This window comes from Alexandromys fortis, unplaced genomic scaffold (genome assembly GCF_014885135.2).
Source record: "Alexandromys fortis isolate MF-2015 unplaced genomic scaffold, M_Fortis_MF-2015_v1.1 scaffold_335, whole genome shotgun sequence".
NCBI classification, from domain to species: Eukaryota; Metazoa; Chordata; class Mammalia; order Rodentia; family Cricetidae; genus Alexandromys; species Alexandromys fortis.
In genome coordinates, this window is record NW_026068218.1 from 281,010 (window position 1) to 308,309 (window position 27,300).

At 38.1% G+C, this 27,300-nt stretch overlaps 1 protein-coding gene across 3 annotated transcripts; it reads left to right on the plus strand.

Annotated features, from left to right (window-relative positions):
* Positions 1 to 1,936: 1,936 nt before the first annotated feature.
* LOC126493478 (von Willebrand factor A domain-containing protein 5A-like) lies at positions 1,937 to 24,598 on the plus strand. 3 transcript variants are annotated; one of them, XM_050130494.1, is made up of 19 exons: positions 1,937 to 2,068; positions 5,212 to 5,269; positions 5,382 to 5,584; positions 6,977 to 7,199; positions 7,319 to 7,494; positions 7,774 to 7,888; positions 10,051 to 10,220; positions 10,471 to 10,559; positions 10,734 to 10,878; positions 11,327 to 11,406; positions 15,716 to 15,830; positions 16,610 to 16,774; positions 17,039 to 17,139; positions 17,809 to 18,056; positions 19,399 to 19,494; positions 19,587 to 19,700; positions 20,209 to 20,342; positions 22,922 to 23,048; positions 24,261 to 24,598. In XM_050130494.1, exons 2-19 carry the CDS (start codon positions 5,227 to 5,229, stop codon positions 24,263 to 24,265), a joined length of 2,349 nt encoding a protein of 782 aa, XP_049986451.1. In that variant the 5' UTR covers positions 1,937 to 2,068; positions 5,212 to 5,226; the 3' UTR covers positions 24,266 to 24,598. The 3 variants fall into 3 exon arrangements, 2 of the variants coding, with proteins under 2 accessions (XP_049986451.1, XP_049986450.1); XM_050130493.1 differs by lacking the exon at positions 24,261 to 24,598 and adding an exon at positions 23,546 to 23,659; XR_007589816.1 differs by lacking the exons at positions 22,922 to 23,048; positions 24,261 to 24,598 and having other exon boundaries at positions 19,376 to 19,494; positions 20,212 to 20,343.
* Positions 24,599 to 27,300: the final 2,702 nt, after the last annotated feature.

Consider the following 27,300-nt stretch of genomic DNA (forward strand, 5'->3'; position numbering starts at 1 on the left):
GATTAATCGAAATGAAGGGCTGTACACAGATTAATCAAAATGAAGTAATTTAAATGGAAGAACTAGCTAAAAATAAGTCTGAGCCACCAGTCAAACAATTATAATTAATACTAAACCTTGGATTGATAAGTTCATAAGTTGATGCAAGATTGAGCCAGGGCACAGAAAAGCCTCTTGCAACAGGGAGGTACTTAATGTTCTTGAAACTTGATAAGCCATTTTGTGTTCATATCCATGGGAGACCTCCCATTTCCTAAAGAGAAACAGGGGTGGATTGAGGGATGTGATAACGGGAGGGAGGAGGCTGTAAGCGGAGGAGTTGAGGGAAGAGAAACTGGTGGGAATGTAAAATAAATACATTTCCTTATTTATTTATTTAAAAAAAATCTTGGGCATTGTTCTGTTCCATTCAAACAGTCTCACCACCTGATACGCTTGCAAAGAATGAATTACATGTTTCTCTATAAAATCCTTGATTATTTAACTTACTGAATATTTTATAAGGTGTCAATTTTCTTTTCTATTTAAGCATGGCATAAGCAAACATTTCAATAAAATTCATTGATGCTTTAATAATAGTAAAAGCCTATAAACTGTTGCGTAATCCTTTCTTATATAATTGTGCTACAACAGCCAGCACCCTAGATGTGCTGCTTGATAAACTAGGTTCCACGCAAACTTTCACATGGGCTCGGCTGCCAACATCAGATCCTAGACTTTAACTCCACCAGACCAGAGAATGAGCTCTGTCAGCCTTGCCAACTTCTGACTTTGCTGTCCAGATACTGCAAACAACAGAGATCAGCTACAGTGTGGAGGGGGAACAACACAGAATAAGACTCCTACACAGATTAATTGTCTTTCACAATTAGTTCAAAATATTGAAACAGTTTTCATTATTCATAAAAGAGAATCTACGTGATACTGTGATTTATTATACATTTGCATACATATGCATAGCCTTCATATCCATGTTGACCTATTATACCTTAAAACCATCCAGGAGATAATGATGAATTTATACTAATTTTATAGATTCAACAACACACAATTTAAGACAAAAATATGTGTAAACAGACATGTATGTCCTGTCTCCAGGTATAGCGTATTGACCAAAGCCAATTTAACATATGATACTCATAAGTTTTCTGTTCATCAGATGTAGCAGCTAGGATGCTCTTATCTATCAAGCTTGTCGCAAAACTGTGCTGTGCTCAAGTTATGATCCCCAGAGAAACCACCACCGGAATTCAATCAAGTCCAGAATGCAAAAGCAAGGTTTATTTTGCATGCTCTCCAACCAGGCTGAGGGCTTGCCCACTACTAGATGCAGCACAGTAGGAAAAAGACCCCTTCATCATGTGGGGTTGACAAATAGGCAAAAACTGCAAGCCAGGTTTACTCAGGGTCAAAGGGGTTAGTTTTAATGAGTACTATTTCTGTATATCCTCTTCCTCCTTTAAGCAGCAACTTCTGTTTCTGTGCATGCCCCCTGGCCTCCCTCCAAGCAATTATCTTCTGCTCCAGTCCAGACCACAAAGCTGGGTGTTGTCAGGGGGCTAGCTGCTAGGGACAGTGGCTTTTTTCCCTGCTGACTCCTATGATGTTGCAAAGGGCATGTGTCTTAACCAGATCTCAATCAAGTAAAGCTTCTTAAAGTTTTCCATGTCCTTACAGCTGTACAGTGTTTTATATCAGTTTTAGATAGTACAGCTGCAGCATTAAACCTCAAAAAACAAAACCCCCATATTTGACTGCCCTACATTGTTTCTCTGTGTAGACGAAGCAGGAGGAAAACTGAGCAATTGCTCTTAATTTAAAAAAAAAAAAATGCTTTCATTAAACAACAAGCAGACATTCAATACTTGACTGAGAATTTTCAGTCCATCCCTTTATCATACAATTGAAACTTTATAGCTGATCCCTAGAAGAGGGCAGGTCTTCCTGACAGTTTGACTCCAGCTGCTTTCACTTTCTTTTACAGCGCTCTAAGCTGAGGGGACTTGCAGAAGTGGGTACAGACTGTGCTCTGCTCTCTGGGGAGAACCCTACCTGCTGCTTCTGAAGGGTAAGAGCCTTTTGTTCTAGTCAGCCCCACAAAGAATTGTAAATGCATTTTAGCTGGAAGCCCTGGGGTCTGGGGGCGGTAGCAGTAGAAACTCATCCTGGCCTTTGATGCCTCAAGATTTCTCTAGATTAATAGTACAAAAATGACCTCTTTTTCAGGTTCATCTCCCCCCACCTTCTTCTTATTTTCACTCTTCCTCTGACTCACAAAATACGTCTTTCTTGTTTCTTCTTGGTTTTGTTTTTCTTTTCTCAGTTTTAGGTAAGTTTTCCCTAAGGAAATGCAGCATTCATTCTCCACCCAACTAATCCATTCAGATCTGAGAGATGGAACTTATGCCTTTTTCAAAATACCTGGAACTGAAGAACTTAAATAGAGAGTCTACATATTAAATAACTCTTTTTTATTCGAGGCTCTATAAACCGCACTGCAGTAGCCTTTCTGGGCTTGAAGCCCAGATTCTTCCTCTTCCTGATGCAGTAAACAGCAGGGTGTGGCCTGCTGACTCTTGCTGCTCTCTGCACGCAACTGAGAGAAGGATTTAACTGCCAGGGCTCTTGGTTCTATAGCTGCATCCAATTTAAGGTTGTAACTTTAGTCACCTCTGGAACCAGTCTTTTCCTCACAGCCTTTGAAGGCTTGCCTAAACTTGCAGACTCAGGATGGGTCAGGGAGAGGATGAAACACTCATTGAGATAAATTTCTTCTTAGGTTCGAATTAGGAAATTATCATTTCTTTGTAGGGCACCTTGATCATCCTCTTTCCTCTCTCCTCCTGAGATCTCTGCTCCTGAGATCTCTCCTCCTGAGATCTCTGCTTCCAGATAGGGTCCATTCTTATACTGAGCTACTCAGGTGAGTCTCCTGCTCTACACTTCCTGTTGCTGTCAGTAGAAATTATTTTCCCTTTGTTCTAAGCTCCCTCCTATACTGGTCCCCAGGGAAGATCCTTCCCAGGGCTTGCTGTCCTCCTCCTCCTTGCTTAACTGCTACCTCTGTGCTGCTGCCCACATCTGAGCCATTCTAATGTTGTAGGACTCTTCCCATAGTCCAAAATAGCAAGTGTAGAAACATAGCTCATTCTTTGATTGATTTGTGTAGTTAATTTAAGTTGTATAGAAAACACCACTCATATCAGAGGGATGGTTTCCAAGGAGATGAAGGAGGTGTCCCCAGCCTTCAGCCTGGTCTATGTATGGTTAAATAGGGAACTCAAGTTTTTTTTTTTTTTTTTTTTGAGCTATAACCCAAGTCTGAGAGTTGTAAATGGTCCTTAGGATCATCCTGAAGGACCTAGAAACAGCCCGCTCAAACCTTCACAATTGCTGGTTTGTATTGCCAGAAATGGAAAGATGATCCTTCAAGAGAGTTTTCCAGCCTGATCTGAAAGTGAAGGCTGGGCTTCTAGGAAACTGAACAAACACTATGTGTGCTTCCAGCTGGGCCCTTCTGTGCCTTAGGATGGATTTCCAGTGAAAACCACCCTTGTTGGTGTTGGACACTCTGGTCACCATATGAGAGACAAGTTAGCAAATGATCTGGTTTAGAAAGGCCCAGAATAGCTTCCAGAGTTATTTGGGACCATGATTGGGTTTAGCCCAATCTTTATGCTCTGTGTATAAAATAATCATGTAAATCACTACTTGGTAAAATCAATCTATCTCTTTGTCTTCATATTACCTGGAACATGTGTACAAATACATAATTCATGAAATATATTTAGAGTCGTCAGTTTTAAAAGAAAGAAAAATATTGTACATATATCATCTTTATGTGTAAGAATGTCTTTTAAAATATATAATATTTTCAAATTATCTTTTCAAAATGTTAGAGGTGTGTGCAATATATTTTGATTATATCCCCTTGAGTCTCAACTTCCAGGTTGTCCCAACCAGTAAAAAGTCTCTCTCTCAAAAGCATATCATTTTATTTAATTAACCAATTGAATCCAATTGTGTTGTCAATATGTACAGAAATGCAGGGTCATAATTTCTAGTATGGGCAACTTACTTTAGGAACCAATTCCCTAAAGCAAAAATAAGTGATTGACTCACTACAAGAAAATATCAAACACAAAACTCCTTAAGTAGGGATTGGGCTGTATGTGCTACTCCCAGATCTGTGCTAAAATATTGACTGTTTTGATGGTGCATGTCGTATGCAGGTAACAACACCTACTTTGACTTCATGACTACAATGATCCTGTCATGGATGGAAGGCACTGACTTATGATAGTCTTCTGTGACATTGGGCTCTTAGAAACTTTCTGACACTTCTCTCTGTTCTCTGAGCATTGGTTGCAATGTGATAGATTTTTTTTTTGAGGGGGGGGTCTGTCAGACAAGATGACATAGATGTTTATTTAGAATTAAGGAAATCACAATCAATCTGTTTTGGACCAGTACTGAGTCATGTGGAAATGTGTTGGAAATAAATATAAAAAAATGAACAGTGGGTATTTTCAATACTAAGTATTAAAGAACAGTGATTAAATATGAGGAATATAATATTGGGTGCTATTTGAATCTCACAGGTATGCTTGGGAAGAACTGGCAATAGAGGCTGAAGAATCAGCTCAGTCTTTATGAACTGTGCCTTCTACTCTGGAGAACCAAAGTGCAAATTTCATGTCCTACATAGCATCTTATAACCATCTGTAAATCCAGTCCCATTAGATTCACTGTCCTCTTCTGTCCCCTGCTTTGTATAACATGTATAAGCATATCTTCCTGCATTCGATGCACAGATATGCAGGCAGATATTCATACATACAACACAAAAGTAAATAAAATATTAAAAATGGCTCTGATTCTGATTCTCAGGTGAAGAAGACTGGAGTTAAATTATGGTACCTATCCAAGTCCTGTGGATAGTTTATTTGACACTCTTTGTGAATATAGAATGGTGCTTGTGGCACTTTACGGTGTTTCAGAGATTTCCTGTTCAGTGGACACTTACAGCCTCCCCACCTGAGCAGCATTAATCAGGAGGGTTAACGCCAGCATCTCCCCTCCTTTTCACCATGTATCCTTAGCCCCACACTAAGAATTTGAAGCTGTTCCTGCTAGAGAGAAGCACAGAAGCTGTAGTTATTGATGGTGTAACCGTATCATGAACCTCTTAATGATGTGCCGTTTCCACAGAAACGTGCAGTCACCATGGAGCAGCACTGTGGTCTAATCACTGGCAACAAGGAACCAGGTAAGCCTGACTTACGACTCTTAATGACGAGGTCATTGGACCCAGCACAACTCATCTCTGGTGCTGCTCTAGTAAAGTTTGCTGATCTCTTATACATTTGTATCTTCCTCAGTGCCACTGAAGAGCATCTCAGTAACCCTGTCCATCAATGACTTTGTGGCCAGTGTCTCTGCAACCTTAAATTATGAGAATGAGGAGAAAGTCCCCTTGGAGACAATCTTTGTGTTCCCCATGGATGAAGACTCTGCTGTCTACAGCTTTGAAGCCTCAGTGGATGGGAAGAAAATTGTGGCCGAATTGCAGGAGAAAATGCAGGTTGGAAGGATGAGTAAAGTTACCAAGATTTATGTGTGATGACATCCCCCTAAATCTCTCAGGATCCAGAAGGAACACTATAGCAAGCAAAAACTGACTAAAAGAGATCTGAGGGTAGACAAATCAGCTCAAACACATTTTCCCCTCATGTCTCTTTATTCTTTGAAAAAATATCCCTCCAATGCTTTCTCATGATCTCTCTCTATCAGTGTTCTCTGGATGTTCTTCCAAAGTTCTTACTATCCCACAAGATTTTTCGTTTATATACTCACACAGGCATGATTAAGAACTTGATAGCAATAACAAGGACATCAGGCATGCATTCCAAAAACCTAAACATCAGAATAGGCTGCCAAAGCAGGTGCCTGTTACCTTGCTTAGGTCTCAGAGGGACATGGCTATGAAGCACTTGGGCATATCTGATGAAAGTATATAAAGAAATGGGCTATGATTTCTAAGAGGGGGAAAGGAATTTGTGAGTTAAATACATTTTTTTGGTTAGTTAAGCTAGAAATTTGTAATTGATAATTGTAGGGGAAAAAAGCACACATTGTACTTTCTAAGCACTTTCCTTCCTGTAGAGGCTGGGAACACAGTGTTTGTGGCAGCCATGGCAACTAAGGTAAGCTGAGGGAAAGAAAGGGATGGTGCTTGGTCCATATAGATACTTTAACCAAATGCTTGCTGATCAAAGGGAATGGAATCTGAGCTCTACAGATAACACCTAAGGTGTCTAGATTAAAGGGGAACTGTGGTAGTGTAAAATCCACAGCCTGGCAGTTCCAGCCTCCAAGCCAAGTAGAAGCTTTCTTGCTGCTGGTGCCTGAGTGATAAGAATTTCTTTTCTCTGGGGCCTTTTCAAAAAATCAAGGCACCCAGTATGTATTATATATATCAAGATTATACAGCCAATTGAAAAATCATCCAGTGTAGTACCACATGAGGAAGTTATGGTCAATAATTGATTAATTTAATTTGATATTATTTGGGATGAATCTCTCCATGAAAAAAAGAAATGTTATACCTTCACAATGGTTTTGCTGAAATGGCATCAGTTATTCAAAAGGCAGATCCCCAAAGCTTTGCACTTTGGGTGTTAGCCTAGAGATTGTCACATGTATTCTCACTGGACAATGCTTGGACCACAACATACATTATCTCTTCTCCTTTCACTTCAAGTTGCATTCTACTTTTTATCTTTATAAATGATGTTGACTGTTCTTACATTCACTTCTAATTACTCTTTGCCTAAATTCAAGAAGGCATACAAAATCCAGTAGAATCTACCACAATAATTATAAGGTTCATACAATCCATGACACATCTTCAGAAAAGTCTTGATTTTCTTGAATTTATACGATTTTATTTTGACCTGTCCCACTCTTGCTCTAGGCCCATAGAAAATATGAGGAAGCCCTCTCCCAGGGCCACCAAGCTTACTTATTGGAAGAGGATGACTACTCCAGGGATGTCTTTTCTTGCAATGTGGGGAACCTCCAGCCTGGGGCCAAGGTGGCAGTGACCCTGAGGTATGTGCAAGAGCTGCCTCTGGAGACAGATGGGGCCCTGCGCTATGTGCTCCCAGCAATCTTGAATCCAAGATACCAGCTCTCTGGTAAGTCATTTCTACCTTTGAAAACTAGACATAGAAAGGCTGAATAAATACTCCAAATTATGATTGTGCTGGAAATTGTTGACATGGAAAACAAAATTAATATATATTTTTTTTTGTAGAACAATCTGCAAATAGTTGCTTGAATATAAAGGCCCCCATAGTCCCTTTGGAGAACCTGCCCTACACACTCAACATGGTTGCCACCATCACTTCCCAGCATGGCATTGAGAGGGTCCAGTCCAACTGCTCCTTGAGTCCCATGCAGTACCTGGCTGATGACAAGACATCTGCTCAGGTGAACAGTGAATAGAAAGAGAGCACTATTGTCACTTCCCTCTGTCTTCCTTGTTGATTTGGTTATCGTTCATTCTTCCCATATCTCCCTTGCTTTTTCTGACCATGCTTGGAGAGACACAGTATCTACTTTTCCTACTCTGGGCAAAGTGTAGACCCTTTTTCAAATAGTCTTTCATGTACTACTGATTGTATCCTCACCAAAGTATCCTGCAACCCTGAGCTCTGATCTTATCTCTGGAAGTAATCAGTGGTAGTAATCTACTGGTCTGCTACTCAGGTTTCCTTGGCTGAAGGACACAAGTTTGACCGGGATGTGGAACTCCTGATTTACTACAATGAAGTGCACAGCCCCAGTGTAGCTGTGGAGATGGGGATGCAGGACATGAAGCCAGGTATTTTCTGTCTCCCACGATGGTCCCTTTCTAACATGTAACTACCAATTAGCCTTGATTTTCTAACAATCTCTGGGATCAGTATTTGGCCATTGAAGTATTGACTTTTCATTTCCACATGGAAAAAAGAAGGCTCTTAATAAGTAATCAGGTGATCATATACTATAAGCTAATTTACATGGATTACTAGATAATTAGAGGGAAAGTATGACAAAATTATTGATAACAAGTTATTCAGAATATTATCACAATGTGACAATGACTGATCTTACAAAAATGGCAAATAAAAAAATTATCTAGTTACTATTTCTTTCATAGGGTCAGGGCTGTTCAAATCTGATAAAGCCTCATTTTTACACTCTGTGATGAGCATGAGCTTACATTGTGAGATAGTGTTGAAACAAACCAATTAGTTTCAAATGTTTTGAAAGTACTTGGACTTCAAATAGTAAAGTGAATACTTATTTTGACAATTCTAATATTACCCAATCTTCTGAAATAAAACTAAATGTCTATATGCTATGCAGATGATATTGACTGATAATATAATGGTATCCAATATTAATAAATGATGAAAAACATAATGTAGTCACTATTTGTGTCATCAGGTACTTGATGAATTATAATGTCACTTACTATAATAATGTACATTAACAAAAAAATTAGATAGAAGGTCTCAAAATAATAAGAAAGAAAAAGTAGTTATAGTTCCTAATAACTTTATAAAATAATAGTTTGATTAGGAAAGTAACTTGACTATAATCTAGGCAATATAAAATAATAATCTTTCTTACATGGACAATAATTTCATTTTCAATAAATATGTGTTACTGAATAATTCATCACAACTTGATGTAACCTTCCTGCCAGTTCTTTCAGTTTTAATTAGGATTAATAGGAGTGGCCAAAACAAAATTGATTTTAGGTCCTCTGTGTCCTGTAGAGATTAAATTATGAAAAAAAAAACACAAGTATCCACCTCAAACTGTCTTGTTGCAGCTTACTGCAACTTTTTTTTAACACTACATGTAGCTTGCCAGTGAGTTTTGTCTCTTATCTACATCTAGTGATTGTCACTTAAAACATTTCCTTATGAGTGCACTTAACTTTTATTAAACCTGGCATAGCCCACATAGGTGTTTTTGTTCCCTTTGAATCTTCTGGCCCATTCTGCAAAAGTTTGCAGGGATCCTCACATGACCAGGAAGGTGGCTGCAACTTTACATTTCCAGTTTCGATATACGGAAGATCCTTGGGGGGCCATTGTGTTCACAGTGTGACAGCTGGGCTTGGATTAATGCCAGTGTAGTAATATGCACCATGTGGACTTTACCAACATGCTGAGTTTTTATACTCAATCCCCACCAATATAACCTTATCAATATTTGACAAGGGTGACTTCATGCTGAACCATATGTAGGGGCTTTTTCTTTTCTCTCAATATTTGGCCACTCCTCTCTGAGGTTGCTGAGGGGAATCCCAGCTTCCCTGGGTTTCTTGTAAATTCTTCATTTGCCTGTACCTCTATGATCTGTTTCAGTTGTTGGTTTCTTGATCTTCTTTTGGGGTATCTTGAAATTTAAAACTCACACTTGTTCTCCAGTCAGGAAGAAACATCAGAAACTCATGAAGGTATAATGTAATATGTGATAACTGAGGTCTCATTTTCTTCCTTTCTGAGACATCTCCTTGGTTCCATGAAGATTTTCTCATCTCTTTTCTGTAATTAAGTTTGCAGGCTTTCAGGGAACATAAGATGTAATCAGTGACCCATGTGATGACTTTCCTAGTAATAAGATTTGAAGAATTTGCCTGTATTAGAAATCCTGGCTGTATCTTTATCTCTTGATGGAAGGTGTTAAACTAATGTACCCTATTCAATTGTTAGGGTGCCTAGAATTTGCACATACTGATACTGCTAAGTTTTTCTTTTTGTCTGTTAACTCTTACTATGTTTTCCTTCCTCTCACTCCTGTTCTGCTTCCTTCTCTTTTATGCTGACAACTCGCATTTCCTCCTGTGCACACAGCACAAGAAGAGTAAACAAGAGTTTTTTTTATTGGAGCTTCTCGGTTCTCTATTGAATTGACAATTGGTTCTTGGGAACTCTAGGACACTTGTGTTACCTTGTACCTTAGAGGGTTCTTCTCATTTATGTACAGATAGTTTGATGGGAGCTCCTTCTGCAATGGTGAGTTTCTATCCAGATATCCCAGAAGTAGAGGCCTCAAAGGCCTGTGGAGAATTTGTGTTCCTCATGGACCGCTCAGGAAGTATGGAATATCACATGAACAACCAGAAGGATTCTCAGTTACGCATAGAGACTGCCAAGGTAAAGCAAGATTCTTCATTGTTCAGCAGTGCCATGTGAGGATGGTTGGGAAGGGCATGTATATGGTCAACTTATAGGTGTAATTCTATTCTCCATTTGAGCAATAATAAGCATGGCCATTCTGATCCCAGCCTTAAAATAAAAGGTGACATAACATGATGTCATTTTATATCATTAGGAACCAGACTGGGGTCTGAATGTTTGGTTGAGCTTTCTCTCACTCCATCTCCTCATCTTCTCTCACACTCAGGAAACTCTGCTGCTATTGCTGAAGAGTTTGCCTATGGGGTGTTATTTCAACATCTATGGATTTGGATCTTTCTATGAAAAATTCTTTCCGTAAGTTTTTGTGAAAACCATGGACTGTAAAAGAATGTACTTTAAAGGAGGATCCGCACCTTTAATGTGACAGAATACTCCTGAAATAGAAACAATATTTTGTGATAGTCATTTTGTAATAGGAATAGCAAGTTGCACTATTGCCATGTGACTAGTCATGCTTGTTTCTCTAAGGGAGAGTGTGAAGTACACTCAGGAAACAATGAAGGAGGCAGTGCAAAGAGTAAAGGATTTAAAAGCAGACCTTGGGGGCACTGAAATCTTGAGACCACTCTGTGATATTTACAAAGCTCCCTCCATCCTTGGACATCCCTTACAGGTGAGCTTTGGATTGAAGCTAATAGAGAAAAAGTGTGAAATTATCCACTAACCTGATTTCCAGTTCTCTCAATAAAATTGTGTAAATAGTGTGTAAATTTAAGTCATCTACTATTGTGCGAAGAAAAAAAAAAAGACCAGAGACAGCGTTCTTCCTTTATTCTATGGGACAGGAAGTTAACCCTCATTTGTGATGCCATAGACATTTAAGGTGCAAGTTGCATGGGAGGATGTGAAACTTCCCAAGGTGTGAAACTCTTTCCACTGAAGAGTCTCTGTGGCAACATTGAGCAAATGACAGTGGAGCACTAGGGTCCCCAGCCCTGTGTGAAGAAGTTATAAGGACTGAAAAAGTTGTGAGCCATGAGGACCAAAGCTGTTGCCTTTAATGAACTCGACAGAAGCTTGATAAATACGTCTGGGTTTTTTCTTTCTTTCTTTCTTTTCAGCTTTTCGTCTTCACAGATGGAGAAGTTGATGACACATTTAGTGTCATTAAAGAAGTTCAGTTAAACAGCAAGAGGCACAGGTATGGGGGTGTATGGTTTCTACTGTTCTGCTTGGACCCTAAGCAGCACCACATAGTGGTTCTTCCACATGTTATCATGGGGTCTCACGTTTCTAAAAGGACAGAGTGATTCGAGGATTTTCCAGTTAAATAGCTACCCTTTAATTTTTATATTTTTTTAAAAATAGTTTTCCACTTAACATTGACTCCACTAGGTCATTAGACCTTATTTTTCCAAAGCTCTGAAGGATATGTTGAATTATATTTTCATTACTTAGGTACTGACAGTTTAAAATAGAAAGTTACTTAAATCATTGTTAACTGGGTAGATGAACTGTCAAAGTGTGCAGTCTGCTCACATATCACAGGTCTAGCACTAGACAGTTATCAGTCTTTTGCTCTTTTTCCATCACTCACTAATTTAAACCTAGCTCAAGAATAACTTTTGTGAATTATGTGAAGTCTTCTTGATTTGGTATTATACTGAGTTTTGTGGTATGCATGACTTTCCATATATCTCACTTTTATTTTTCATTTCACCAGTTTGTTTACATGTACACTTAGTTTACATGGAACCATAGTCAAGTTGCAGAAGGGTATGTTTTTCTTTGAAGTAGCTCAGTGTATATTATATAGATGTTCATAATGATCAACTTTCTTTGGACTCTGTAGTGATTGTATTACATTACACAGGCAATCTACTGGTGATTTGATTTATATGGAAGGATATGAGTAAGCTAAAGGTGCATGTTGCCATGTATTTTTAAGTAATACTGGGTGTTATTCTGCCTGCCTCTGCCTCTAGAGTTTTGGGAGTGAGCCATGGGCTACCATCCATGACTCAAGTAATTACCATCTGAATTTCTAGTCTCTGAAGTTTTTCTTTAGGATTATGACTTTTGTATGTGTTCTGTTAAGTTTTTTTCTTTATTCAAGTTATTCTGATGTTTTATATTTTCCTTTCAAAGGATTTTGCTCTTTATATTGGTTCTTTATCAGATATATATATAGTAACCAGAATGTATATTATATAAATATACATTCTGGTTACTATCTCTTCCCATTCTTTCCTATTTCCCCCCATCTCCATCAATCTTCCCTTCCCTACCTGTTCTTCTTATAGATTTGTCTTTTTGTTTTAAAGCATGACCAATTTTATTTAATCAGTGCCATCTCTATGACCACTGGATTAGAACTGATCATTGAATTCTGGTGGGTTTAACCTTGGGTATAGTACTGAGGGCAATGAATACATCTTTCACTAATTCTTAGGATGTCACTCCCATAATGGTCATGCAAATATTGCATCAGTGAGCATACTGTCCCTGGCAGATAGTATTATATTTTGTATGGCTCAAATATGGTTCAGACCATTGTTGTCTTTTCTCTCCCTATAGTGGCCTTTAATTTGTATTTTAATAAATAAAGCTTCCCTGAATATCAAAAAAAGTATAACAGTCACACTGGCCAGCTTTACAGACCAGGCAGCAATGATACACACCTATAATCCCAGTAGCCACAATAACACACACTTTTTATCCCAGTAGCCATGCAAGTTTGTCATAGAAATCAGGTAGTAGTGGTACAAACCCTTAATCCCAGAACTAGAGAGGACTATAAAACATGAAGAGACAGCTCTCAGTCTCAGTCTTATTCTAAGATTTCCTGGAGACAATATAACTATTTTTGGACTGAGGTATAAGTGAGAGCCAGTGTCAGACTACTTTGCTTTTCTGGTGTTCAGGTTGAACCCCAATATCTATTTTTATTAATCATGCTTCAATTCTCAGCAGCCTTTATCATATTTCTTGATTTCTCTATATCATACAACCAAGGTTGTTGTTGCTTCAGCATTAGTATCTTCACATTTCTCTTAGGTTGGCAATCATGAAGAATCGCTAGACTCTGTCTTATTTTCTGTGACTCGTTGACCAACAACTCATAAGTGGCTATCCTTTTCCTGGCATTGGGGTTTTATTTAGTAATCCAGATTTCCAAGGTAAAGCCTTCTTCAGACACGTAGAATATCTCTCTTACAATTTTGGAGGGTCTTGTTTCATCAAACCATATTAACCTAGATGGAATCTACAAGTTCTAATCCTCTCTGGAAACAGAAGCAGAACCTCTTTTCCAAAGTAGCATATCATTAGACTCAATTTTTGAAGATATTATACCTTTATAATATATATGTTGGTTTAGCTTAGCAGTCCACAGAATCAATTTTTTTCAGCAGTTCACTTATTAAAGGTCAAGAAATCCAAAGAAAAAACAATGTTATTCTGTCTTTACATGGCTTATTTTTACCCTATTTTCAATAAATACCTTATTATTTTTATTTTTTAATCTATGAATGTCTGTACTGTCATTATTCTTTCTTATCTCTCTTCTAATCCAACACTGTGACACATACAGAAGTCTTTGTGTCTGAATCTGTCTTAGTATGTATCTGTAATCATTTTCTGACCAGGAGAATTGTGGTTTTCTGTTTTGTTTTATTTATGTTTGTTTGTTTCTTATATTCTAAGCTAGCATGTGTAGGACTAAGGCTGTAACTTTGCCTGCTGGCTCCACTCCATCCAATATGGCAGAGGTATGAGAGGTATATTTTGTGAACCATGTTCATTGACCCAGTTCCAGGGATATAGCAGGTCTATGTCATTAGTAAGCAATTTTTAACATGTTACTCACAAACTCCATTTAAGTTCTCCATTGCAGGAACTCTTGAAAGAACCAGAGCTATTTATGCTACCAACACAAACCAGGCAGATTTGGCTGCTAAGGTTAAGTCCAGAAGATTTCTATTAGAGGAGCTTTCCCTCTGCTTACCACCAGCAAACAGAGCCTATCTGAAAATGTGTCGCTTACAAACAGCTCCAAATGACTCCTGCTTTTGTGGGTCTTAAAGCCTTTTTTTCTTTAAAAAAAAAAAGTGTTTATTTAGTCTTTATGTGGATATTCTCACCAAATGTTTGGGTGCCATAATCAAATGAATTTTAAATTATATTGTGAGGTTTTGGTATCTGTGTATTCCTTGCATAAAAATGAACTATAAACACTGCCGTTTTACTATTTTATGAAAATTTTCTTACTTAATTGTTCATTAGAAATGGCAAATGTGCTAGTCGAACATACTGGACTTTGTAGGTGTTTTTGGACTATTGTATTTAGATGGAATCTTTTGCCTGATAGGTCATATTCTTTGATTTCAATGTGTGCCTAGACTAGGAGCCAAAAGCCTGAATGCAGATAAAGCTTGATGAATTTCATGGCTGGACCATTTCTCAGCATCTCTATCTCTCAGGTGTTAGTATTTCTACATTTGTTTGTGATATATCCTCATGTGTTTTCAGGGACATCTCTCACTGACAAAACTTAAAAATCTACAACTCTCCTACTTTCTCTAAAACAGCTTAGGTGCTCAGCCATCTGTACTTGCCACATGATTCAAATGGTTAGGAGACAAAATATATAGGCTTATTTCTCATTTCCAAACACCAGATCCAGGTATTAGCTTCTAGCTTCATATTTCTCAGCAGTTATTGGAGCCTCTTGTCTTAGTAGTTGTCTGCCTTTACAAGAATTGTTAGAATTACTGATTATAGGTCTCTAGTTCTCTCTGGCTTGAATAACTTAGTCAAGTATTTCTGTGAGTAGAACTCAGTGTTTTATTTGATCCTTGTATGAGTTCTTCATTGTCAGAATCTAAGAGTTTGTATATTTTGTCTTCAGCTCATCTGCCAGAGTAAGTGCTGGAAACTTCACCAATCAGTTTGTCTTATCAATCAATTAAAAATGCTAAAGACCATAGTTACTGTTTCATAGGTTATTAAGAAGGAATAAAACTGCAGTATAAACTTTGGTCCTCAAACTTACATATGGAAAACACTATTTCTAATGTCCCATGTCACAGGATTTAAAGCTGATGACTCACATTAATGAAAAATCCACAAATACTGAATATATCAGCCAAGGTGTCAGTGCATTTGCCTGACTATTTAATTTTGAAAAATATTTATATTTTCACTTGACTTTACTAGAGGAAATTCATACAGAAAAAAACAGAACTTAGAACAAATATTTCAAATGTCCCAAGCCCCAAATCTTCATTAACAAATGGAAATAAGCCTTTTGTTATAAAAAACCTTGTTTCATTTATTTAAATGTTTATTAAAGTTCATAGAAATAGAATCTGATTTCTAAAAAAAATATATTATTGCATTGACTTTGAGGTAAGTAACTTATCTCTTCATGACATCTTTACCAGTACATGTTAACTGATAATTCTGTTATGTAAAATCTGTGTCTAATGTTCTTCATGTCTCTGTTGCAGATGCTTCTCATTTGGTATTGGAGAAGGAGCCTCCACCAGTTTAATCAAAAGCATTGCCCGGGTGTCAGGTGGCACTGCAGAGTTTATCACAGATAAGGACAGGATGCAGACCAAGGTGAGAGTAGGCAGAGTGTCTAGAGTTGAATGTACAGAGTGTGTAGGAAAGGAAGGGAGACTGCTGCAAAGTCACATGATCCATTCTCCTGGAGGACACACTGTTATGAGTCTCAGGCCACAGACATAATGAGCTACTTGATACATTGTTACAAAGTGTTCCACGCTAATACCCAAAGACTGGCATCAGACATAGTAGCTGGAAATCCAGAGAGCAAATAGATAAAGAAGTTGTGATTTTTGTTTTCGAAGCTAGAAAGAAGGTGAAAGCTTTGATGGCTCTGAGACTAGTCTGTGTTCTCAGCAGATCAGGTAGAAATTCATTATCCATGAAAAGGCACAAAAGAAAAGACAGGTGTGTTTGTATATTTGTTTGTTTGTGTGTGTGTGTATGTGTGTGTGTGTATCTCTCTGTGTGTTTGTGTGTATGTGATAGACTCAAAGGCATAATGAGTTCACATTCAATTATTAGTATACAAAAATGCAAGACATCTCTGATCTTATTTCTCACCTAAACTTTCCATGTTGTTCATATCCCTTCTCTAACTCATATTTGAAGAAGTCTCCTTCCTTAACTATTGCCCACATTCACACCTGTATTTTACATCTCTCAAGTATAACTTTTCCAGACATATAATCAGAGAGAGAATTGTCTTTTTCTCTTAGCATTGGTGACTAAGTAAGTCATACTTTGCATCCTAGGTCCTGATAAATACTCAATGGATGACTGCCATTATTATCTTTCTTGTATATAATTCTGGTTCTTTTCTCCTCCAACAGGCTCTTGGGTCTCTGAAGTTTGCTCTAAATGCATCAGTGGGTGACATTTCTCTGAGCTGGAAATTGCCTCCTGGTCTGTCAGCTACCATACTTTCACCAGAGCATACTTTCATCTTTAGGGGTCAGAGGTTAATCATCTATGCCCAATTGACTGGGACTCTGCCTGTGAGTTCAAATTTTTGTTCATTCACTTACTTAATGAAACACTGCGTCAGCAGTTTAATGACCACAGATGTTTGTTTGGGATTTCAACAAGATATGTCACTTGCCAGGCACCAATACTCCCATCCTCTCCTTCATGCCCACTATATGTTATCTTGTAGTACATGATTCTTAGTGTAACATTGCCTTGAGTTCAGGAGCTTCCCTAGTGCTCACCATTTTCCTTGTGTGTCTGTTTTGCCACTCTGGTTCTCCTCTTCCTTGTAGCAAGTGGAGAGCTCAGGAGAAGTGTGCCTCAAGTATACCCTCCAAGGTAGGAGTCTTGAAAACAGGGTGACATTTTCCCTACAACCCAAGGCAAATAACAGGTAAGAATTCAGCTTTGCTTCTCCATCTCCACACTTCCCTACCTCTCCCTTCTCTTCTTTTTCTTTCTCTCACTGATTTGGTTAGGTTTTCTATTGTCGTGAAAGGACAACAACTCTTATAAGGGAAAATATTTAATTGGGACTGGGTTATGGTAAAGGGGATTAGACCATTATTGTCACGGCAAGAAGCAAGGTGGCATGCAGGCTGACATGGTGTTGGAGAAAGAGGTGCGAGTTCTACCTCTTGATCTGAGGCAGTAAGAAAGGAATGCCACACTGAATCAAAATATTGCATAGGCTACTTACATGGCCTCAATCATGTGAGACTTTAAAGTCTACCTCCACAATGGCACACTTCCTCCAAGGATACACCTGCAAGAATAAGACCACACCTCCCATTAGTGCCACTTCCTATTGGACAAGCATTCAAACACCTGAGTCTGAGGGGGTCATTCTTATTCAGGTCACCACACTCCTTTTCTTTTTCCTCTGCCGTTCTCAGATATTTTTATCACTGTGCTCTGGTGCTTCCGCTAAGCTCTTCCTGATTCATTCATCAAAACTCTTTGTCTCCACATTCCTTTTCAGGCGCAAACACTAGCTTTAAAAAGTCTTTGGAACGTCACTTGAAGTTGCTTTTCTTTACTATTCTCCAGTATTTTCTTTCAGCTTCACCATTCATCGGTTGGCTGCAAAGTCCTTGATTCAGAGGAAGGACTTGGGCTCCCATGAGACTTCAGAAGGAGAAAAGGAGGATGTGGTGAGCATCAGCATTCAGTCTGGGGTCCTCAGCTCCTTCACAGCTTTCATTGCCATAAACAAGGAGCTCAATCAGCCAGTGCAGGGGCCTCTGGCTCACAGAGCGATTCCTCGGCCAATGATGCTTCAAGATTTGACCGTATGTGATTTGAATTATTGTAAGTTTTATCCCAATTTAAACTCTTTTATAATAGTTCTTAAATATCTAAGCCCGTAATAAAAATGATAATAAGTTTCACAATATAAAAATTTGAATTTAATTGCATTTCTTAAATTTGTTATGTTTTCCTCTTCCTTTCATACCTATAATGTATGACTTACTTTAAATTTTCAAGAGAAGTAGGTTCTGTCTATCTGGGGCAGAGATTTATTACAGATGTACAGATGATCAGGACATACGACAATTCAAGAACATCTATAAACATTGGTTTAACAAATCTTTCAATTTGAATCTAACTTCTGTTCTTGATGTCTAGTCAGTGGCTGAGATGGGATAAGGTAAAGATGTATTTGGTGCCTGTTTCAGTATATATAAGCCCTAATTAGAGTATTTGGCTTTCCCAATAATTTACAGCAGGTGTCATCAACTTTAAGAATAAATTGGGTTAAGGGATGAATTGATTTCTAAAGTGGGATTTTTCTATAGCTCTGATGATTAAAAGTTGTGGCTAGGATTGAAGATAGTGAAGAGGGAGATGATTTGCCTGATTGAAGTTGAGGTTGATTAAAAGTTAAAGTTTGAATGAGGGTGATATATTTGAAAAAAAAATATAAGAATCAGAGACTTAGAAGGTCATGTCAAAGACTAATTTTATAAAGGAAACCCTAAGTTAAATGACTAGAAATATGGTTCTGTATTTCAAAATAAAATTAAAATATTTTTATACAAAAACATTTCTGAATAATACTTTTGACTTGAGGGTATGGGAGATCTGTGTTAGAGCCATAGGTACTGGGTCTGAGGAAGGCAACATCTTTCTTTTAAGAAACATGGGTGATGAAAATGCTCAAATTTACAAAAGAGCTTAGAGTGCACCGGGAACCTGTGGCATGACTTTTGTGTACTTTGGTTACTGGCAGGAGGGGATTTTATTACTTGATGGTTGGTAGTAGTAGGGACATACAGAAGACAACCCAGGTGTGAGAGAAGGATTTATTTTAAGCTTAGACAATTGCCAAGCTAACCTTCTGAACCTGGGTGCTTAGGGTTGAGCTTTGTTTGAAATGGACAGACATAAAATAGCTGTGTGAGACAGTAAAAGATCTTTTCAAATTGAGGATTACCTGGAAGAATCCTTCACTATTGCAGGTAAGACACAGCTGTGATTATTCAGCACGTGTCAGAGGTTCTAGAAAAGTCAATAGGAAGTAGAATGATCCGATATGTCTCCATATTGGAGAAGGCCACACTGTAATGAAACATCATTGTTAGGTGGAAGCTGAAGGGTTCAAGTCTGGAATACTCACATTTTTTAAGTCTTTTCTTGCTGCACAACACAGACGATGATGATAATTCGCGGGGTTTACTTTTGGACGACGTCGTAGGTGAAGTAATCGAATACAGTCCGAATTTGTTTGGAGCAGCCAACGTGGGTGGTGAGCATTTTGAGAGGCCATAAAGACTTACTCTGAGTTTGAGGGAGTTTTTTCCTAGGAACAGTTTTCTCAGCAATGTTTATTTGTCACAGGTGGTGGATTTTATGACGCTTTAAATCCTTATAAGAGAAAATTAGCATCTGTAAGCATGGTGAAAACATCAGACTCTTACTCCAAGAAAGCCAACTTTCAAAACAACAAGAAAGGTAAATGGGGCCTCAGATTAAGTCCCTGACTTCTGGCATTCACAAACTAACTTTCCATCCTCTTCAACTTGGAGCTTTCTCTGCCTATGGAGTGAATTATTAGAGGCATCAGACAGGAGGTGAGATATGACATTTACATATATTTGTTAGAAATAATCAAGCTTCACTAGTCTATAATACCTTGCTACTTTCTAACCTACTGTAATTTACAATACTTGATACAATTCTTGATGACTCCTAATCTACTGTAATTGAGTGAGCTCTAATTTTTTGAGTCATCTTACTAATGTCTGCCTACACAGTCCAAGTGTCATCAGGGCCTGACCCCAGAAGATTCTGCTGCTGTTGTCTTCAGTGCCCAGATCAACTAGCCACCCATCACAGATTAGTCAGTGGATATCCTGCAGAAGTCTCACGACAATCTCTGATCTCAGAGGACTTTCTTGGTTGGCCTATGATCACAGGACCTCTATAATTTCCTATGATATCTCTTTCATTTTTTTCACAGAAGGTTTTGGAGAAAATTTTGCTATTCAGCTGATTTCACTTCAAAATGCCAATGGCTCCTGGGAGTTGGATGAGGATCTGTCCAAGATCCTGGGCACTAGTTTGGAAGATATCAAGGCTGCAAACCCTGCCAAGGTGAGATACAAAGTGGTATCTCTGTGTGTGTGTGTGTGTGTGTGTGTGTGTGATTCATGATGGTAGAATAATGATAGAAATTGAAATGAACAAGGGCCAAGCTAAGAAATAAGAATATAGATAATGCAAATGTGAAATTAATGTGTATCATCTAGAAGGTGAAATTATTTCCATTTTGTAGCGTGCGAAGATGTAGCGCGCGGAGATGTAGCGTGCGCTATGGCGCTGTCATGTCGTGGGCATGGAGCCTGGGCGCCGTTTGCTGTTCCACGTCAAACTTGACAGACAACTTGTGCGCATGCGCGCGAGCTCCCCCAGCGCGGGGAGTCTTTCGATCTGGCCATCTGATCTGGCCAATCATAATTTAAGCACGATCACTCCATTCTGGCCTGAGCCATTGGGTTGATGACACGTCAGGGCTTTGTCTGGCACCGTATATATTCTGCTTCACGGGGACTGGGTCTTTTGCCTCTCTACAACCTCAAGTGTAAGTGCTCCAATAAAGTGTGTTCTGAGAAGAATCCTGTTGCGGTCGTCTCTTCTGCTGGCGGGAGCAGCATGCTGCACCATTTAAGCCAGAGTATAAACAACATGAAATGAATAGCTTAGCTGTTGTAAGGTATGATCAGACCCATGGATGTCAAAGGAAAGAAAATTCTCTTCTGTGTTATCATATTCCCTTATATATGTTTGTAAAAATATCATTTCATCACTTAGTATTCTTAATATTAATATACTTATTTTTCCTGATTCTGTTTGTTAAGGCATGTTCTACTTATATGGCTATGTATAAATGAAGAAATAAGTATTAAGGACATGAATACTTTGCACTAGTCATTGCAGAACTAGATTCAATGCTAGGATATCCTGTCTGCAGAGACTCCAATAACAGTACCAGTATTGTTTTTTTTTTTTTTTTTAATGTTCTTAAAGGTTAAATAAGAAATAAACTTCATTTAGAATTTTAGGTTACCTTTTGGGTCTTCCAATACTATTTGGGAAAAAATTTCTTCAATAAAACATTTAACTAATAATGAAGAAGAAATACTGTTCTGCATTATTAGAATGTGAGACATAATAAAATAAACCACGTATTCTTTAATTATCTACTTGTACTGTATCTTCTAGTTTTGCCTGGCTGTGTGTATGTGATACAAATGTTTTAGTTAACAGAAGTATCTATGCTGAAAATGCAAACTTACATAAATACTTAAGGTAAAACTATGAAAATATTTCATCAAAATTGTTTTACATTCACTGCTTGACAAAATGATAATTCATTTTTAACCTTTAAATTTTTTAAATAAGATTCACTACTAGCTGGAGACATTGGTCACCAGCAGAACATACCTCTAGAAAATTAGAGGTCATGAACTGAATCAAGTAATAAAAAAAAAAAAAAAGAATAGTAAATTCGAGCAAATATCTCATGGTGTTATCTAAATTTCATTTGGAAACTTAAAAATTTAAAATGACAGATCTCTGATTGGATATAGTTCACTTAAAAGTAGTACTATTATATATCAAATTGATGACAAAATATGAACCTAAATTTGAACCAACTAAGCTCTGAATGTTAACATGTCTATATTTTCAATGATGATGTTAATGAAGCTATAATATAATCTATCAATTTGTTTATGATATGACAGAAAAAAAATGATGACTTATAGGAAAAATCACAATCCCTTAAATCTCTACTCAGGATATTTAAGTTTGCATGAAGAAATCTAATAAAAATTATATGGCAGAAAATAGAAGTCAAGAAATGTTTTTGTTTCTTAATCATCAATTATATGAGTAGTTGGCAAACCAACGGACTTGAGAATAGTTACACATTGAACCCAGAGGTGTCATATGACCATAGGAGATGTGAAGCAATAGATCTGAACCAAGATTCCTCAAGATGAGCTTCATTCTTGGGCTATGATTATGGATTTTCATAAGTCATTTATCCTAAGCTGTAAAGATTCAAGAACTACATTTTAAAAATCAGAGTTAGTTTTGCATAGAATTCTGAGCAAGATGCCTTAAGTGTCTCTCTTAGAAATATGACTGGTGACTAATAGTGGGCCTACATTCCAATATCCATCATTACTACAGAACTAATTTAGGAAAACTAATTTCACTTTTGTATTGCTTGCATTTATGTTTTGAAATGTGCTGTTGGTTTTTCATTAAATCAGTTTGTTGTTGTTATATTGTTTGATTTTATATTTGGTGGTGTTTGTTTTGGCATGAGTGGACATAAAGACAAATTAACGAAAAAATACCTTAAAAGAAGTCAAATATAAAATTTCATTACATTGTACAATCTGATCGTCTGTGTACTGAGTATTTTGTGGTGTCTTCAAGAATGTGATGATGGTTACATTGAATTGCAACTTCTGTTTTTTTCTGCATGGTAATTGAAAGTTGTCCTGAGGCTCCTTCAGGCTGTTTGGTAAAGATGGGCCCCAAATTCCATGTAGCCACATATTAGGGAGTGATGAAAAAGAAGATAATAAATCTTTCTGCTTCCTCCCAAGTGGATTGCTGGCCTGCCTAGAACATCACAAAAGGTTTTGTCTGTTTTACAGGATAGGGACCCTTCAATGTGGGCCACAGTACTGGCTGTCCTCTGGCTACACGCCAATGACAAGGACTTGAAGTGTGAGTGGGAGCTTCTAGAAAGGAAGGCAGTGGCCTGGCTCCATGACAATGCAGGTAGGATACAGGCCCCCCCTCTCCTTTTTTTCCAGATGTGTGCCGAGAGCTCTGCCTCTATGTGCAGCGGAGGGTGGATACTAGAGAGTTCACATAGTTGCCACCACTGTGCTATCCCCGAGCATTGTCTGTTTCCTCAACTAATCCTTCCTTTCCAGGATTAGGATGACATATACTTGGCACTAGGTACAAGGTAAGCAGATGGAAGGAGGTACAAGATAAGCAGAGGAAAGGAACATAGACGTGGATATTTAATTGAATAAAACTAGTCCTAGGCACGTCACAAGTACTCCTGGATGTTTATTATATACTAGTTGTTGTGTTGCTGTGGACAGAATAGACAAAAATAGAGTCAGAACAAGAAAAGGTATAGAATTGGCACCTTGCTTGAAGTTAAATCAAGGTCAAAGGGAATCATTGAAGAAGGCTTAAAAGTAAAGAGCCTTCCTCTCCTCCCACGTCCCATAGTTTATGACTCTTTTTTCCCCTCCTCACAGGATCCTCCATCCCCATGCTTATACAAGCTGCCAAGAGTCTCCTGAAAGTGTCTGTGACTCCTGCTGTCTTTGGCTTTTGAGAATACCATTCATTAAATGAGCATTTCCTATCTACCACTGAGTCCCTGGGTTTTATCTTAACCCTTTTCTTTTTTGTCCTAACAATAAAGGGTGTGCCAACATTCTTGCTTACCTATTCCAAATCCTACTGGGTCATGTCTTTTCCCATCATTTCTTCAGTGAGAAGTTACTGTTGTCTCCCATCATGTTTTCTTCATTGCAACTTTTATTTTAGTCAAATGCAGAAAAACACTTGAAGGTTTCCAGAGAAATTGCAGTAAAATAAGGGACATGGAATCTCAAGTATGTACTTTCGCATAGATCCTGGGCAATGCTTAATTGAATAATCAGCATTTTTGTTATCCACTCTCCTTTGTTCTTACATGATTGTTGGAACCAGAGAGTTATCTTTTCTACTCAAAGAAATAGGAATTAGTATAAAAATAGAAAAACAACATCATTTAAATGCCAGTTCTTATCACAAAGCAACAAAAACTACACATTGCACATTTCAGAACTGCTCAGATATCTAGGATAGATTCTTTATATCTATTTTGCTACATGTCAAAACTTAGTACATGTAAAAATGAGTACATGTCATAGAGCTACATATTTTATTTCTATTTCATAATTATCTTGGTTTAATTAATTCTAGGATAAATTGCTGCAGCCAGCGCAGCCTGGAGAGCCAAGACTGGCGGGAGGTGCTGGGATTGAGACACGGAGTCTTCTTTTCAGGTGGAAGAACAGCAACCTTTATTTTGCCCAGCAACCTTTTATACCTCTACTCCTTTTGTAGAGAGAGACTCACAAACCAGAAAGAACACAAACATCCTTGTCAATTACAGACCACAAGGAAGTTCCGCTGTTAGTCAGGAAGAATGAGGGCAGCTGGATCACAACAATAAATATGGTTCTTCTACTCAATAAGGAAACACATTGTGAGATGGCTGTGAGTCCTCTGACGTAGCCTGTTTTATGAAGCTTATAACCAGGTTCAACACAGTTGTTAGAGAAGAAAAACTAGTATTAAAGGATTATGTCTATCGGTATTCTTTCTTTTTCTGTTCTGCCACTGTGATAAAACACTTGAGAAAATTATCTCAAGAAAAAAGATTTTTGGTGGGGATAACTGTTTGGGTAAACTGTTCATGGGTAAGTCTGAGTACCTGAGTTTCAATCTTCAGAGTTGATATGATAAGATGGATATGGTAGATCTACCTCTATACCCAGCATTTACAGACATAGAGAGAAGAGCCCAGGAGCTCACTAGCCAGTCCATGTAGACATTGGGTAAGCTGCAGCAGCTTTTTTATTGACCAGTGGTAATAAAATATATTCAAGCAATTCAAATTCCACATCATAATCCTTTGATTAGAGAGTCTACTGTTGTATATATTTTCATCCTTTATCAAAGCCTGCAAAAGATTTCCTTAAGGGGAAGTATAAATAGTGAGAATCATTAAAAATTAAAGTTAATCCATGATGGACAAGTGTGGTCTGCAAGTTCAAAATCATAGGACTTTGTCAAGTAGCAGTTGTCAAAAGGTAGTCCACACCAACAAGCAAACATATAAATAATAAAAAAGTAACCAAAGATATAGAAGGTGTAGTCCAGAATATGGAAGTAGGATAAAGAGCTAAAAAAGGGCAGCTATTCATTAGCTTAGGCCACGAGTGACTTCTGAGCTTATATAGGATGTTAACATAGTACCAGCAATCTCCTATGCATGCTCTGTCCCTTGTACATAGCTGTGATAGGAAATGACGTTCAGTCTTTCTGAAAAGTGGTAACTTTAATGTGCAAATCTTTCTGCTACTCTCCCCAACTCTACTCTTCTCCCTCAACTTTCCTCTGAGAGTCAAGGAAGAAGAAAAATTTTTGGAAGAGATGAAAGGTAATCATGAGTCTTCTGTTACTTGTGTATTGATAAAGGTTTTTTCCCTACCTAAGAAGTATTACAAAACTCCCTCTAGTTTATCTATTGGTATAGGCCTTAAATCTCTGTAGATGGGCTTTACTGGGATCCTTGCACAACAAGGACGTTGAATTGAAACTGCCACATGACTGGGAAGACAAAGATTGAGATATGAAAGATAATGAGGACTAACCCAAGGACACACAGCTACTTCAGTTAATGTTTCCCTTACAATCAAAGGGTGAGACCCAGAAACTTACTGGTCATGTTTATCCCAGGAGATCCCATCTTATATAGCTTGCTTTCAGGGATTTGACTCATTGAACTATTAAAAATTATACTGATAACTATATGTCTCTACATTAGTGCTGCTCTCAGCCTTCATCAGAGCAGCTTTTTTTTTTGGACAGTGGGTGACTGGTAATGCAGGGTTTTACACCAACTTGAAGTTGTTAAGATAAAAATCAGTGTCAGTTGGTATAGAAGAGTAGATCACCCCTATGAGGCTTGGGGTACACTTCAGAAGACAAAGCAGAAATAACATAAGAGTAAGAAGATGATGGGGAGTGCTATAAAACAGCTTATCCTGGACTTAACCTGACACTTGTGAGCTCAATGAAACTGTGGTTACTTGCACAAGATGACATTTTTCTACATAAAATCAGGCACATGGGAGAAACCTATATGATCTTATACCCCTGTAAGGGACTGTGGACAAGTAATGTGTACTAGAGTGAAAAGTGCATCATTTCATTCAGTTATTCCCTCACTGATATCTACACATACACATACACAATACATTGGTGTAGGAGGTTCTTCTGTCTCTGTGTTGCATTTTTTGGTTAATGGATAAAGAGACTACCTTGGCCTGTTGATAGGGCAGAAGTTAGGTAAGGGGGAAGACACAACTGAATACTGGGAGGAAGAAGGGCAGAGTCAGGGTACACCATGGATCCACAGGAGATAGACACTGGGAATTTTACATTTTACCCTGTGAGCCGCTGCCATATGGCGATACACAGATTAATAGAAATGGGTTAAATGCAGATATAAGAGTTAGCCAAGTCTAGTAAGGTGAGCATCCAAACTGCCTAGGCTCCCAAAGAGCCAGTACGTGCAGTAGGATCAAAAACCCATTGCCATTGTTCTTGAGTTCTCAGTAGTTCTCATTGTCTGCTATGTTCAGCGAGTCCGGTTTTATCCCAGGCTTTTTAAGTCCCAGGCCAGCTGGCCTTGGTGAGTTCCCGATAGAACATCCCCATTGTCTCAGTGTGTGGGTGCACCCCTCGTGGTCCTGAGTTCCTTGCTCGTGCTCTCTCTCCTTCTGCTCCTCATTTGGACCTTGAGATTTCTGTCTGGTGCTCCAATGTGGGTCTCTGTCTCTGTCTCCTTTCATCGCCTGATGAAGGTTAATATTCAGGAGGATGCCTATATATTTTTCTTTGGGTTCACCTTCTTATTTAGCTTCTCTAGGATCACGAATTATAGAGCCTAGGCAGTTTGGATGCTTAATTAATTAATTAATTTTTAATGCTTAATTAATTAATTAAAAATACAAGAGAAATAGAGCCAAAGGGGGGGAGAGTTAGCCAATAAGAAACTAGAGCTAATGGGCCAAGCAGGATTTAATTAATACAGTCTCTGTGTGGTTATTTTGGTTCATAGAAGAAAAATTTCCTAAGCTAAGGAAGGAGATGCTTATAAAGGTACAAGATGTTTACAGAAAACCAAATAGATTAGATCAGAAAAGAAAGTCTCATTGTCACAGAATAATCA

What these genes read in the sequence shown, in the direction of transcription:
- LOC126493478 (XM_050130493.1), top strand. Translation starts at nt 5,227, where the DNA reads ATGGAGCAGCACTGTGGTCTAATCACTGGCAACAAGGAACCAG. An exon ending in GATGCAGGACATGAAGCCAG is followed by an intron (nt 7,889 to 10,050) that starts GTATTTTCTGTC and finishes ATTTATGTACAG; the next exon opens with ATAGTTTGATGGGAGCTCCT. An exon ending in TCCTTGGACATCCCTTACAG is followed by an intron (nt 10,879 to 11,326) that starts GTGAGCTTTGGA and finishes CTTTCTTTTCAG; the next exon opens with CTTTTCGTCTTCACAGATGG.